Source organism: Gavia stellata, chromosome 6, assembly GCF_030936135.1.
Source record: "Gavia stellata isolate bGavSte3 chromosome 6, bGavSte3.hap2, whole genome shotgun sequence".
NCBI classification, from domain to species: domain Eukaryota; kingdom Metazoa; phylum Chordata; class Aves; order Gaviiformes; family Gaviidae; genus Gavia; species Gavia stellata.
The window spans coordinates 33,105,046-33,120,121 of NC_082599.1; the positions used below are offsets into that span (position 1 = coordinate 33,105,046).

The 15,076-nt window shown below is 37.8% G+C and overlaps 1 protein-coding gene across 3 annotated transcripts in view; it reads left to right on the forward strand.

The window, feature by feature from the left end:
- The window catches only part of BZW2 (basic leucine zipper and W2 domains 2), a 59,706-nt gene that overhangs the window by 26,793 nt on the left and 17,837 nt on the right, over positions 1–15,076 (forward strand). For all 3 annotated transcript variants that reach the window (XM_059818532.1, XM_059818533.1, XM_059818534.1), the window contains 4 exons: positions 1,361–1,537; positions 2,698–2,801; positions 5,543–5,608; positions 12,569–12,704. In XM_059818532.1, the coding sequence (XP_059674515.1) occupies positions 1,361–1,537; positions 2,698–2,801; positions 5,543–5,608; positions 12,569–12,704 (483 nt within the window). The remainder of the gene's footprint in view (positions 1–1,360; positions 1,538–2,697; positions 2,802–5,542; positions 5,609–12,568; positions 12,705–15,076) is intronic.

Genomic DNA, 15,076 nt, shown 5'->3' on the forward strand with positions numbered 1-15,076 from the left:
AGGGGAACAAGAAGAGAGAGAAGCGTTTATGTATTAGAAATATTAAAGATGATAAAGTAGGCACTGTGGGTAAAATAGTTATTTAATTGCCGTAAGGCTAATGTGGCTGGAGAAAAGAGATTAAGGGAAGAAAGGCTATTGGAAACCAAGGTCTTTGGTTAATATTTGGGATAAAAAGCTGCACTGTGAGTCGCAGAGAAAGGACACCTGCAGCCAGAGGATGTGTAATGTCCAGAACCTTTTCTCCCAAAAAGCCTGTGAGGGTTGCACCTGGCACATTTCAGACTCCACATGTTTAGACAGGAATTTTACCAATCCTCATTAGTCTTAGTTACTAAAATCCCTGGATTTATTTTTTGAATATAATACGTGCAGGTTTTTTAAAGAACTTGTATCAACATTTGTGTCAGCAGGTGGTAACAAACTAGTTTTGTTTTTTGAGTGTCACAGAACAGCTCGCAGTTGTGTGTCTGAAGTTCAGAGTTATTCTGATGGTAACAAGCATTTTGTATGTACCTTTGTATAAAGTCAGGACTTGCTTTGCTCAGGAGCTTCAAGTGTCTGTGGTAAGCTGTTAACAGCCTGCAAGAAGAAGCAGCAGGAGGTATGGGTAAATCTACCTAGCTTTATCTGCAGTTACATCTGTTGTGGCTAATGGCCTTGACATAGGGATGTTGTCTGGGAGGTCAGACTGTACCTTAATCGAGTTCAACCAGGGATGGCTGTATAAAATGCAATGTGAATGCTGTATTTCTGTGTTCCTAGCGCTGCTTAGGTCTGTGAATATGAAAAATAAATTCTTGGTTACGCTTTGTGGAAGGGTCCTAAATGTTTACACAAAATGTGGTTTTATGAATACCTTGATCCCCTCTTTTCCTGAAGACTTGTCTTTTAGAAAACATTTTAGATATGTGACCATAATTATTTAAAGAAAAATATCAAGAAATGGAAAATAGAGTGTTCCTACAGTGAGATTATTTACACATAACTGACATACCCTTTATTCTGCTATCAGGTTTAGCAATGCATCATGATACACACGTTCGATAATATCTTCAACAAGAGAAGCAAGAATATGAAATTTGAAAACAATTTCAATAGTTGCTTTTCCTCCCTTTTATGTATTTATTCCTGTATGTTTGTATGTTTTTTGCGGGGATGAGGAGGAGAGAGAAGCAAGGGTAAACACTGCAAAATTTCCAGAGGCAATAAAAGCCAACCAAACAAACTTTTGGTGCCTTGACCAGAATGGGAAGAATATGTTTAGGTGCCATGGTCATCTCAGTTGCTGGCTGATAGGGAATTTTAAACAGAAAGTTTCAAACTGACTCTTGTTCCTTCTCCTTTATCTCTGTTCCAGATGAAAAGGAGAAATTTGAACCCACAGTCTTCAGGGATACGATTGTCCAAGGCCTCAATGAAGCTGGGAGTGACCTGGAGGCTATAGCCAAGTTTCTGGATGCAACTGGCTCACGGCTTGATTATCGCCGATATGCTGACACACTTTTTGATATTTTGGTAGCTGGCAGCATGCTAGGTAAACTGCAGTGTACCTGACGTAGAATTTGGAGGATCTGCCTTGCTTCTTTTAAGATGCTGTCTTCCCTTACAAAGTGGAAACTATAAACTGTGTTACGATTTCACTTACCTAGATACTTTTTGGATCTCGTATCATAGAATTCTTTATTGTTTGTAGTGCAGTAATACCTAGGGACTTGATTGTGTGAGGCATTCGGCAAATACGACAAAAAATGGAGGCTGCTCTGAGAAGCCTTCAGTCTGAGCTGAAACAGCATATAAATGCAACAGCAAAGAAAATGAGACACTAACTAGGGGAAACAAAGGAATTTATTAGCATGAAAAGGTGTAGTACAGCACTCCAGGTTATTAGCTGTTGCAAAGCTTGCTTTGTAGAAATTGCAACAAAGGCTAGTTAAGAGAAGTGAAGGATAATGAGGAGTGCTTAGTGGATGTTTACGGGGCATTTCTCCCAGGTATCACTGGCAGCATGGTTGAAAACACCCTTTATCCTTCCTCTGTGTTTTGAATAAGTTGGCTCTTTTTACTGGTCATGTTGGTTTTATTCCTTCTTCCTGCTCTTTGGTATGTAAGAAGAAAAGACGTTTTTGTAAGACTTGAGGTAATGCAGGAAACAAAAGCTGGTGGAAATATCTAGGAAAAAAGCTCTCAACAAAATAAGCCAGGAGAAAACTTTTGCAACAGTGTTTTGAATGTTTACATGGGCCTGGTAAGCATTAGAGGTGTTAGGGAGACGTTTCAAGTCCTCAAATTAGTAAGAGTGCTAATACTTTTCTCTTTGAAAAGGATTTACATTATTGTGGTGTTTAAAGTAGTAGTTAAAATATGCACAAGGGTTATGCTTCAACCCATACTTACTGGATCACATTCGGTGCTCTCAAAAACAGCTAAGATACCTTAGTGTGACCTGAATCTCTCTTGGGAGGTCTGTGTGATCTAAGGTGCAGCATATCAGCCAGCTGTTCCTTCTGTCAGGTGCCACCACAGACTCGCGAAGCTCTGTCTCTCTCTGTTCCCCCCTCTCCCCTGCTAGCTCTTACCCTTGCCTTTTGCCTCAGTGATACTAACATAAGATTTATTAGACTTATAATTATAGGACATTCTCTGAAGTGAGAAATTGTTTCTTGCCTTTTTTTTTTTTTTCTTGCTTTCTTTTAGCTCCTGGAGGCACACGCATAGATGACAATGACAAGACCAAGATGACCAACCACTGTGTATTTTTTGCAGATGAAGATCATGATGCCATCCGAAATTATGCTCAGGTCAGTAAAGGCATGGTTGGATATTGTTTTCCGTTTATGTATCATAAAGGATTACAGTGGAACATCTGCAGACTGTCTAGGCTGCAATAGGCTGAAAATTCAGTTAACCAGTAACCTGCCCTAAAATACAAATTTTAGGTAAGAAAATAGGATGTCTATGATAATGTGATCACTGCTGTCAATGCTTTCTTTTACAGAAAGCAGTCTTACTTATTTCAGTCTGGTTCAGTATGTTTTTAGACACCATCCTTATTATTTTTGTTGACCTTTTCTGTAAGGAGCCTGAAAGATTTGTTTGAACATATTTTTAGAAACACATGTAGTAGATGAATGACAAAAAATATAAAGCTCACGCCTCCAACCTTTAGTTATATAACTAGTTAGGAATTGGGCATGTATTCCAAGAGCTTTCATTTCTCCTACATATGTGATATATAATTTCTTTTTGCAGGAATAAGGCTTGCACAAATAGGCCTATGTGAAATTAACACAAATAAGCAATGAAGCCTAAAACATTATTGAAGAGAAGGTAACGTTGCATAACTCCTTAATGGAAGAAAATAATTATATGAGAAAATACAGTAAGAATTCTATTGAAAGTTCAAAACCACCATGCAGTTTCGGATACAAGTAGGATTGCATAAAAATGCAATACCGTTGAAACTCCCATATGTCAAAAGTCTATTGTTAATTGAGTAACATATTTATCTTTTTAAATAACTAGTTATTATTGGGATGCTGGAGACAGTAATTGAAAGCATAAAAGCCACTCTCCCTGCTAAGGAGGGTGGTAAGTTGCTGAAAAGGTGCCTGGTTGATTTAAAGGGTGCTGGGATCAGAATCTGCATTGGTAACAAATGTCTGCTAAATAGCAGAAAGCGCCTTTAAAAACACAGTTTTGATAATCTGAAGAAGTGAAATGTACTTATTTCTGAAAAGGGAGTCAATATATCTTCTGTGTCAGCTTTATCATCTCTTAAAAACAAGGTGTTCTGCTTCAGAAAAATCTGTTACTGGTAAAAGCATTGATTCTGTCTTCTTGAATTTTAATATTTTAACGGTTTGATAATAAAAATTGGCAGTACCAGCCCTCCAAGTAGAAATTTAACTTTAAAATAAAAGGTTGCATGTTGGAAAATGGAAAGGAAGGCTTCAGGATTTGAAGCAGTGGAATTTTCAATGTATTCTCTGCATGTCAAACCAAAAGCTGCCAAAGTCAGTCAACATTTTGGAGTTAATGCCTGAAGAGATGTATCCTTTTATAGACCTTGCCATTTTTTTTCATGCTTAATGGGAAATAGAGCTCTTATTGTATTATGAAAAAGTGGATCTAGGCTACAATAATGTTTGGAGCTTCCTTATCTTCTAGGTAATTTCTTACTCTGACTCCCAAATGAACGAGTAGTGTGGCTATTTTTTGTGGTTTTAGTCATGGAAACAATTCAAAGAGTGAAAAGTCTTCAAGAAAAAAAGACTAAAGCTAGTGTTGATATTTTAGGACATTATTTGCTTATGAAGTGTACTTCTGTCATTTACAGGGACTTAAAAAAATACACAAAATTTTGTTTGGAAATATGAACAAAATGCTAGCATACATTTTCATTTTACACCTTATTTCATGCCTTATTTTGTTAGAATTCTCTGTGTCTCTGCCTCTCAGCATGGTCACAACTTGATTTTCACTTGTTCTGAGCCAAAATACTACCATTTAGGATATTTGGATGTATTTTATGTTCTCTGAAAAGTGAATTGAAACTTTCTAAACTTAATTTCTCCCCCTGCCACCATCCAGCCTGACAATAATGTCATTTGTTCCCCCTATAAACATTTTTACCTGTGACAGTGAGTCAAATGTTTTGTGCCCTTTGTACAGTAGTGAGAACAGTGATTTGTTTATTTAATTTCTTATCTCTCCCTTCTTCCATCTGAATGCACACTGCACCTGTGCTGCTTCTGCTTTCATAATCTGTGGTCGCATGATGGGAAACAAATGGTGAAAACTGGAGAACAAGTGTTTCCAAGATCATACTTGTAAAAACTTTGTCAAATGTTCTTCCTCTTTCCCTGGCAGTAGTGTGTTTTGTTGTAAGCATTCGTGTTAGTGGTTTTGACAAAGATCCTGCATCTACTGAAGATGCACAGCAGTGCTACCTGACTGCCTCACACCATCGGTTTATGCCTGACAGCTTCCCCAGAGAGCTGTGTTACCAGGGGAAGGGTGCAGAGTTAACCTCCTTCTCCTCCTTTCCGCTGCTTTTGATCTATGGATAGGGTGAAAAGTAGAGTAGGAATAAAATTTTGAGAAATATGAAAAAGATGACTTTCAAACTGCAGTAAATTCTCTGATTCAAACATTGCTCTATGAAGCAAGAATTGCAAAACTTTTATTTTTCCACTTGTGAACAAACTAACAGAAAAGGATGTTTCATGATCTGCCATGAGACAGACAACACAACAGATGACTACAGAAACATTACTCTGCTGGCTGCTTATTTCCTGGGAAAAATGTCTAAAGAAAAACTATGCAGTGGAATATTAGAGTGTAAGAAGCCAGCAGTGCTTCCTACTTTTTCTTTCCTGCTGTGGTGATAATAAAAAGAAAAAAAATATCTTATCATAGATTAGTCAAAAATACTCTTCATGGGTTCAGTACTGGCAGTCTTGTTTCCCTTTGACTTTTTTCTAAAGAAGGATGGCTGCAATTGTTACATCTTTTTAAGTTAATCTGTGTTTATCTTTAGGTCTTCAATAAACTTATCAGGAGATACAAATATCTGGAGAAAGCATTTGAAGATGAAATCAAAAAGGTAATGTTGGTGGCAGTCTCCTCCTGAGCATTAGTATTTTTTACCCAATGTCTAATATAATTGTATATGTACAAATGCGGTGCTGTTATGTATTTTATTTAGCTCTACTGGAAAAGAGGATGGTATCTACAGGTGGCAGCTTTTGTCTGCAAATTTAGCTCTGTGGGAATACTGCTGGTGGCACTTGATGTAGAGTATAATTCTGAATTAATGCTTCCTTTGGTTGCTTTGACCAAACTCACCTTCTTACCCAGGCTTTTCTGTGCAGAACTTCAATATGCTTTGGGGTATAGTTCTTAATGAGAGGTGATGTTACTGTCCTGCTAATAGAACACCTCTCTGTGTTTTTTTCCATAGAATAAATGCAAATCTGCTATGCAGAATGTCACTTTATGAATTTGTCGTGGTTTAACCCCAGCCGGCAGCTAAGCCCCACACAGCCGCACGCTCACTCCCCCCGGTGGGATGGGAGAGAGAATAAGAAGAGTAAAAGTGAGAAAACTCATGGGTTGAGATAAAGACAGTTTAACAGGTATAGCAAAGGCCGTGCACACAAGCCAAGCAAAACAAGGAATTCATTCACTACTTCCCATCAGCAGGCAGGTGTTCAGCCATCCCCAGGAAAGCAGGGCTCCATCGTGCCTACGCTTACTTGGGAAGGCAAACGCCATCACTCTGAACGTCTCCCCCTTCCTTCTTCTTCCCCCAGCTTTATATGCTGAGCATGACATCATATGGTATGGAATATCCCTTTGGTCAGTTGGGGTCAGCTGTCCCAGCTGTGCCCTCTCCCAGCTTCTTGTGCACCCCCAGCCTATTTGCTGGTGGGGTGGTGTGAGAAGCAGAAAAGGCCTTGACGCTGTGTAAGCACTGCTCAGCAACAAAGAAAACATCCCTGTATTAGCAACACTGTTCCCAGCACAAATCCAAAACATAGGCCCATAGTACCTACTATGAAGAAAATTAACTCTCTCCCAGCCAAAACCAGCACAGTATTAAACTACTCCAGCATTGTGGAATGAATCCTAACCACAAGTTTTTGTATTGAAGGTCATAGATACGTCCAAGAGGAAATTGTCACCACTGGCAGAGCACTCAAGATTTGCCTCTTAGACTGTAGTGGATGTTTGTGGATACTGTTTTGCTTTGTGAGACTGAATTTGAAGGAGACAGGAGAAACCTGGGTAGAAGTTTTTGAAAAATAAAATACAGATTTATTTTGTCTGTTTTGAGATCCTAGTAACAGATGTAAATATCTTTTTCTAATGGCCTGAATAGGTAATAAACACTGTGCTGTGCTGTAAGTTAACAGGCGTGCTGATCATGGCAAAACCTGTCCTGTGACTAAAATACCATGTTTGTTAAAAGTGTATTTCCATATTATTTAAACATTAGAAAGATTGCTGCAAGGGTCAAGTGAGGGTAAGTCTGGATCATGATGCCCCACCACCACCTCTTGTGGCTGAATAAATTTGGCTCCGATGTATATGTTCTTGCTCATATAGGAAATTATTTTTGTGCTTATGGCCAGCATGCCTATTAACTGATGCTGATTGCTCAATACATCAGTCTAAAGACCTAAATTTACCTCTCTCCCCACACAAATCTAGTGTTCTTGCTGTTAATTACTATAATCATTGACATGAGAAACGCTGACTCATAGCATTCAAGTTTCTGAGAGTGTTCAGCATATTAAGCAAATGCCATGTCAATTCAAGCCGCCTCCTCTCTCTTTTGTAACTTGCTTGGGTTTGAATACTTTAAGTTTCTAAGAATCCACTTTGCACACTTAGTAACAAGATGAGACTATGGTTAATGTATAGTAATTTGACTCTCTGGTTGAGGAACAAGTGGCTCTGATCTGAAGTTTAGCCGTACGCTAGCTTGAGAGAAAGCAGTCATTTGAGGCACAGTGTGACTGGAGTCATGATACTCATTTAAAGCCATTGGAAGCATCCTAGCCATGGCAGCACAGGGTCAGGGTGTGCTCATTCACCTTGCACACTCCAAATCTCAATTTCATGCCTTTTGTATAGTTTTCAGTGTCAGATTACATCATGTATAACAGATCATGAGATTAGGTTTGCATTGTGTTCCTAGGCTGGAGGACCATCTGTCCTTCCATCACCACCCTTAGTGGCTCTGGTGCAAATCTTGGTGTGGCTCCTGGGGACCTGGCCTTTTGGTGTGGGTGCGTTCTCTTCCTCAGTTAATCCAGTTTATCTGAGAATTAGAAACTGGGAAGGTGGCTGTGAAGGTTTGGGCCTGTGTATTGTGCCTGTGGTGTCCTTGCCTTAAAAACCTTGAGGACTATTTGTAGATGCCTTTTGCTTACCTTCTCCCTCCCCCTGCTTGTGTGAACTCACCAAGTGACTGTCTTCTTGCTGATGAGGCCGCTGGGTTTTTAAACTATCCAATATTTTAATCACTGTGTGCAGTAATTTGTATGAGAGTAGCTGCTCATAGAGGGTCAGAAAAGAGATACATTAGTATTTTTAGAAGGTGTTCCTGCAGGATTTGGTAGTTCAAAGACTACGGCAGTTAGTCAGTGGTTAGAAAAGCAAGAGAGCGACTCCTTGGTGTTGTTTCATGGGTCACTGTCCCAGCAATGAAAGTGATTATTCTGGCAGATTCGTTAAGCAGCTAGAGCACTTGGAGGAAAATTAGCTCTTCTCACAGAAAAAGTCATGCTAAAAAAACCAAGGCAATACCAGCAATTTCACTCTAAAGAAGCAGATGGTGTCAGTGGGACTTGTCTTTCAAGAGAGATTCTCTTAAATGGTAGTATTTGTACAAGTATTTGCTTTACGTTTTCTAGTTCATAATTTTGTCTTTAGGACATTATTATTTCCCAGCACTTTTCCCTTTTTTGTCTGCTTGTAGCTTTCAAATGTTTTATTTCTTAACTCTGTCCCCCCAAAATTGCCAGTTATTCTTTCTTCTTGTGACATAAGCAAACCATACTTCTAAATTTTTACGTCTGAATTATTTTATGCAAGCAATTTCAATAGAAGACAAAGATGTTTAAGTGCATTTCTCACCTGCTGTTTTTTGATATAGGCAGCTTAAATTCATGCGAGCACTGACCAGTGTACTGGCATAGACCTATGACAACATATTGTCATAGCAATAATTTCAGTAAAATTCTCAGTTCCAAATTTGTGTTCATCTTTCTTATATATGTATTTCTGTTCAGGGCAGTGGATGAAAAGTGCAATACTAGCTGTCTGTATAGTGTGTTTGCATGTTTAAGTAGCATTCTATATAGGGTTTTTTATTATCAAAATTGGGATAAAGTACAGATAAGTATATTTTTGGTCTTAACAGTGGTAAATATTACTGAGTCATATGAGGATGTCTGAAGTACTGGGAGATGTTTTGGGATTCTTTGCTCGTGTTCCTATTTTCCTAATGAAAGAACTCTAAATCAAGCTGGGAATTATGAAATAAGAGGAGACTAATATTCTGAGATCAAATGGGGAGTAAACAGAGATGCTTTAAGTCAGCTAAATGAAAGGCAAAAATCAGACAACGGGTATCTGTTGTTATGTTAGCTGGCTTCTCCATTGCTGACAATTCAGTGCTGTCTACAGATGTGACAAACTGTCAGATGCTAAAGCAACAGACCACTTCAGATAATGAAGATATAAAAAGACACCACACTCCCTGTGTGGATAAAACTCCTTCATTTTCACTATCAAGGTTTCCAGATCTCAAGAGGAGAGCAGAAGCACTTGTTTTTCTTGCATGCTTTTTAATGTTGTGTGCATGCCTTTACTTGTGCATATCTTTTATGCCCAGAATTTGTGCCTAAAAGATTTTTTTCTTTAAAGACAAAAATAGCATGGATCAGCACATTAGGTCTGGTCTTGTGCTTATTAGGCATTCTGAACTCCCACTTGAATAGGTGGGAGTTCACATAGCTATGATAAAAATACAAAATTGTGAGCCAGAACTGTGCATTTTATGCCTGGAATCAGTCTGTATCTGTAGCAAAAGCAGTTAATGCCAGTGCTTGGCTAACAGCAGGGAAGCATCAGCTTGGAGAACTTTCTGTGGGTGGTTTGGTACTATTCTGAAGTGACTTGGACGTTTTGTGACTTCCCTGCTGAGGTTTGTAATCATGATGGTAAAAGAAGAGCTCTTAAAGTAATCAGCAATAAAAATCTGAAACAACAGCTTTGAACTGAACATTTTGTTATTTTTGATGGTTTTTAAGTGGGTTTATTAAAGGTTTTGATTCTTCCCATCACCCAGTCTCCCCCTAAATTAGGCTATATTTCACAATTGCTTGAAAGTATAGAATAATATCCTTCAACAGCAGAAAATCACATGTATAAGTTTATTTGAGCTGCTTTTCAAAAATATTAGTAAAACAAAAATTATGCTAGTAGCACCAACAGTACTTTCAGTAGTGAGAGACGTGTAGAAGACAAGGTTCCTGCTCAAAACATACTGCAGTGGGGTACAGCTCAAGAACACCATAATTCAGATGCATGCTAAGAGACTTGCAGGAAGCTTGTTTCAAAGGAAAGGGAAGAGAATGAGGCTGTGAACTTCATAGATACATGATTTCAGACCTTCCAAAACATTTGAACAAATACAGATTTCTCAGAACTAGGGTTGATAGAAATTTGGATGTTCTTAGAATCCTTCTCCACCTTGGACTGCATAACTCTGGCTTTGCAGCTGGATTTACTGCTGTTGCTGCTTTCGTGACTCCAATCTGACATGAATGAGTATAACTGCTCATGGTCTACTCATTACTGACAAAACCCAATGCAGGTTACAGCTCAAAAATATGCCAAAACCTGGTCTGTCATGTTAAAGTAGTCAGTGTGACCACTTCCTAATCAAAATCCTCATCTGTTGCTTATATGGGAGCAGAAGGAGTGAGAGTTAAGTAGCCTACACAAAAACCTAAAGCCATTTCCTCTGTTAACAGTTTCAGTACTTACAGTAAAGAGCAAAAGGTCTAATTCAGATTTTTTTCTTATGCAGATCTCATTTTGGTACAGTATTGTTGATAAAGCTTGCATAAAGAAAATGTGAAATCCCCAGGCCTCCATTTTACACTAGACTTACATGGAAATTCTGATAAAATGTTTTCAGTCTTCCCATTAAATGTGGCCCTGAAGTTCCTTTACTTGCACCATTATATATACCAGTTAATTGCTGCATTTGAAAATACAGCACACCACTTGTTTCTCATCCATATATTTAGAAATATTAATTCCATTCATCTGCATCCCAAATTTTCTTACATTTTTTGGTTGTGAGTCACAGTTTGTTGAAATAAAATTATACCTTGAGATTTTATAGTTTCATGATTTTTCTTTTAAGCTAAAACTGCATGTTGCAATCATTTGGCTGAAGCCCACTAAAAAACCCAAATTATTTGTCTGTGGTTGAATCATTCAGCCCTGTGTAAGCTATAATTTAAAGCTGATGCTATTATGTAAGTACTACCATATGAATGAGGGTTTTCTCGGTTTTGTTCACTGATACAGAGCAGAGCTATTTGTAAAACATTGCATGAGTTTTAATAACTAACTTTGTTAGTTATCTGGATTTTTGAAATATCACTGCATTCAGAAAGCTTTACAGTCAACAGTAAGCTGCTTCAATGTCTTGGAGAAGAGCTCTCACTGTCCGTGGTAACAAACAAGCACAGGGACATGACTGATATTCTGTCCCTTTGTATGGGTAGGTTTTGGTAACTAAGAAATACCCTTAAATTGAAAACTGGGTGGGAATTTTCCATCAGAATGAGCTGTTCTGCTTTGATTGCATCTGTTGCTCATTTGGAGAAGGAAATAGGGTGTCATGACAGCAGAAGGTAGCTGAATAAAACACTGATGGCTGAAGAAGGAAATGAGAATTCCTTTTTAACTCCAGAAATGGATGTCTGCAGTCTTTTTTTTTTTTCTTTTTTTTTTTTTTTTTTTGTGGTGATGGTAAATTTGTAAACTAGCTTCTGATGGAGTCAGCAGCATTTTGCAATGAATGAAGCTGCCCGTTGCTGTCTAAGCCCTCTTTTTCCCATCACCCATATTGTGATTGCTAACAACATGTTAAGAAAACATTATCATTAATGGTTATGCTATTGGGAAAAATCTCATTTAGCACAACTTTTTTTCTTGATGCAAAGGAAAAGAGGTGTAATTTACTTCATCAATACGCTTTCAAGTAATTAATTTTCACATGTGGAATTAAGATATTTAAAATAGACTTAATTGCCATTTTTAGACTTCAAGAGGTAAATATGTAGTTCAGATCTTCCAGCACTTAAGATGGTGGCATCTGTAATTTCTTTTCTCAAGCTAGTTGTTTCCTCTTGCAATTAGTAGTGGGAATGGCAAGGTCTTAAAGCAGCTTTTGTTCCTGTCTGTCCTTTGTCAGCTTTATCAAGAATGTCTGAACTTGAAATATATTTCTTATTTTAGCCAATAGAAAATGTGTTGTAATTGTGCTGTACTCCCTTCCCCAAAAGGCAAACAGGAAACTTTCTCATCCTTTTATTGTTCACATGAGTAATAGTTTTTGTAAACTAAAAAAGGAACTGCAGCTGTGTGGGGCTTAGTACGAAGTCTGAAGATGTGAATGGGCAGGCTCCTGTCAGCCTGTTGAAATCAGCAAGTCTGTGATCCTGTAATTTCTGTGGGTCTCAAGCCTCTAACAGGCACTTTTATTTTTACTGGAGAAAAGAGGCCTTGTCTCCCTGAGTAAGGCTGTATTCCACATGCTTGCATCCTCACAGAAAGTGAAATTACGAGCGATCAGTGAAATGGCACTGTTGTGCTTCAGCACAGATTTTGACATGATTGCTATTAATTATAGTGGGACTTCTTGAGAGATAAGAAATTAAACTGTCTGCTAATATTCATCTCTACCTGTTATCATTGCCTATGGCTCAAATATATATATTTTTTTTTTTTCCCCCTCCTGTCTGACCCACAGCTTCTGCTGTTTCTTAAAGCCTTTACTGAGACGGAACAGACAAAGCTGGCAATGCTTTCTGGCATCCTGTTAGCCAACGGGACTCTTCCTGCTACAATTTTAACAAGCCTCTTCACTGACAATATAGTCAAAGAAGGTACTTTTCTATATGATCTTTTTTCTTACATTAGCTTTAATTGGAGATGTATTTTATTGCAAGATATTTTGTATGTTGGAAGCCTGTAATTGTACAGCAGAAATCAGAATTTTAAAGCAGAAGCGTATACAGGCAGCAATGGCCAACATACTTTGTGAAATCTAATAAGAGGGCAATCAAACATAGGAAAAAAGCCACAAAAAGCAAAAACAAACCTCAAAGGATTTATGGTTTTTTGAAAGTTATACATGTGTGTGCAAAATTGCAGAATATATGTATTGTTGTGATACTATAAAAGTGTGAAGTATAATATCTATTCCTGAGATATGCCTACTAGCATTTTTTCAAGTGTTGCCAATATCTAGTGCATGTGAGTGTGAAGTGGGACAGAGAGGACATGCTGGCCAACTGGATATTGCAGAAGAAAAAAGAATATTCAAACCCTCATTTTGCCTTCGTACCAGTAGTGATCAGTGTTTGATATGCTTTCCCGTGGACTTGTATTTACCATATGATGAGTGACCATTCTTTGAATCTTAGGGTATAATGCTTTTTTGAGATTACTTTTTTCTTCTTTTTTTTTTGAGGGTTTTTATTTAGTTATTTATTTATAGCCATCTACCTTGGAGTCCTGATTTTCCAAATGCTTGCTCAATAATGTCTTTCTCTGCCAGTTACTGACTACCTGGAAAAACTGCAAATGCACTGTCAGTGTTGAACAGTTTTCATGAAATCTTTTCAGTTTTGTTAAAGAGCTATATATTAGCTTAAATGTATTCTAAGTTTCATTAAAAAAAAAAGTGTTCTAACTTTATGTGCTCATTTGCAGCATGCTAACCATTACATTTTTTCCTAAATGCTGCAGAAAGAAAAGCCGCAGCTGCAGCTTTGCTCTGTCATCACCCACAGCTTTTGGAATCAGAATTAAACTAGGAGAAAATTCAAAGAAGAGCACTAATCCATGTCTTAGGGTGATAGCCTGCAATGTTTTTAAATCAAAGCCTGTTCCTACTTATGGGAAGACAAGAGGCATCTGAAAACTCAAATTTTTAAAAGTCAAGTAACTTGTTACATTTTAAATTTAACATTTTAAGAATACAATTGTTATGTACAAATCCTAGAACAAATTCCATTTGCATTATGAACTTATGTTTCTAGGAGCTTACATATACTTTTGGTTCTTGGTTTATACATACTAAAAATGTACCTGTGTCAGCGTTTGAGGAAAAGATTTTTCAATCAGTGTTCTGGAATGGATCTTTTATGGAAGAATAATTAAAGATGCAAAGATAAATGAAAAATAGAAAAAAGATCAAGGCTTAAAACTGGTAGATAATACAAAAATAAAGTTGATACTCTCTTTGATTTACAAAAAGCAATGCTGCAGGCAAGTGAAGTTAAAATACATGAGGAAAAAATTATCTGAGGGAGTTGTTGATCAGCGTGGCAATTCTAATATTGGCAAAGAATTGGCTGAAAGGGGGACAGGATAGATTGTGCTAATAGGAGGTCTGTGAAGTTTGAGGACAAATACCTAATTCATTTTAGGATTACCCTTTTCAGTGTTGTCATTACTTCTACTGTCATGTATAGATGGGAAAAAATGTCTTTTGGGGATGGCTAACATATTTCCAGCAGAGACAGAGAAAGTTCTAGGCAGTGGTGAAACCTCATCAGGGTTAAGCGTTACCCTTATTGTCACCTATGCTGAAAAACCAGTGCAAACGTAAAGAGCAGCTAACTGGGTTAATCAATAAAATGAATGCTGAACTTGCTTTCTGCAAATAGGGAAAAAAACAGAAAAAGAGAAGAGCTATTAAAAGGAAAATACAGTGGCAGCACATGAATAGAGTATAGGAACTGGCCAATGATAAATTTGGACTGTAAATTAGAAGTAAGTTTGAAAACCTATGTGGATAGTGAAGCCCTGGAACAACCTGCCTCTAGTATTTGTACTGGCATAAAACTTGTTTTGTTTTAAGCTAAAACTTGAAAAAGGGTTTAGGACATGGGGACTGGGGACAGTGCTTGGTGACAGAGACCAGAGAGTTCCATTTGATGTTGGTATTGAACTGATAAGCACATCAGATACGCTGAACTGTGTTTGCAGGTTCAGAAATTACAGATGGACATTACATCTAGGTCCCTTGTTGGTTGACCAGGCTTTGTCAGTCTTGATTAGTCAGCCCACAGAACTTAAGATTGCTGCATCATGCTGGCTTCACTTGGAACCTGCTGTACAACATGTAAAACAAGCCCAAAGTAGCATTTGTAGGCCTCTCTTGGTGTGGCATCCATGATTCCATATAGTACTTCTCTAAGGATCGTGCCTTACAACTAAGCTCTTGAAATAAGGTTGCCAAAACTTGTAA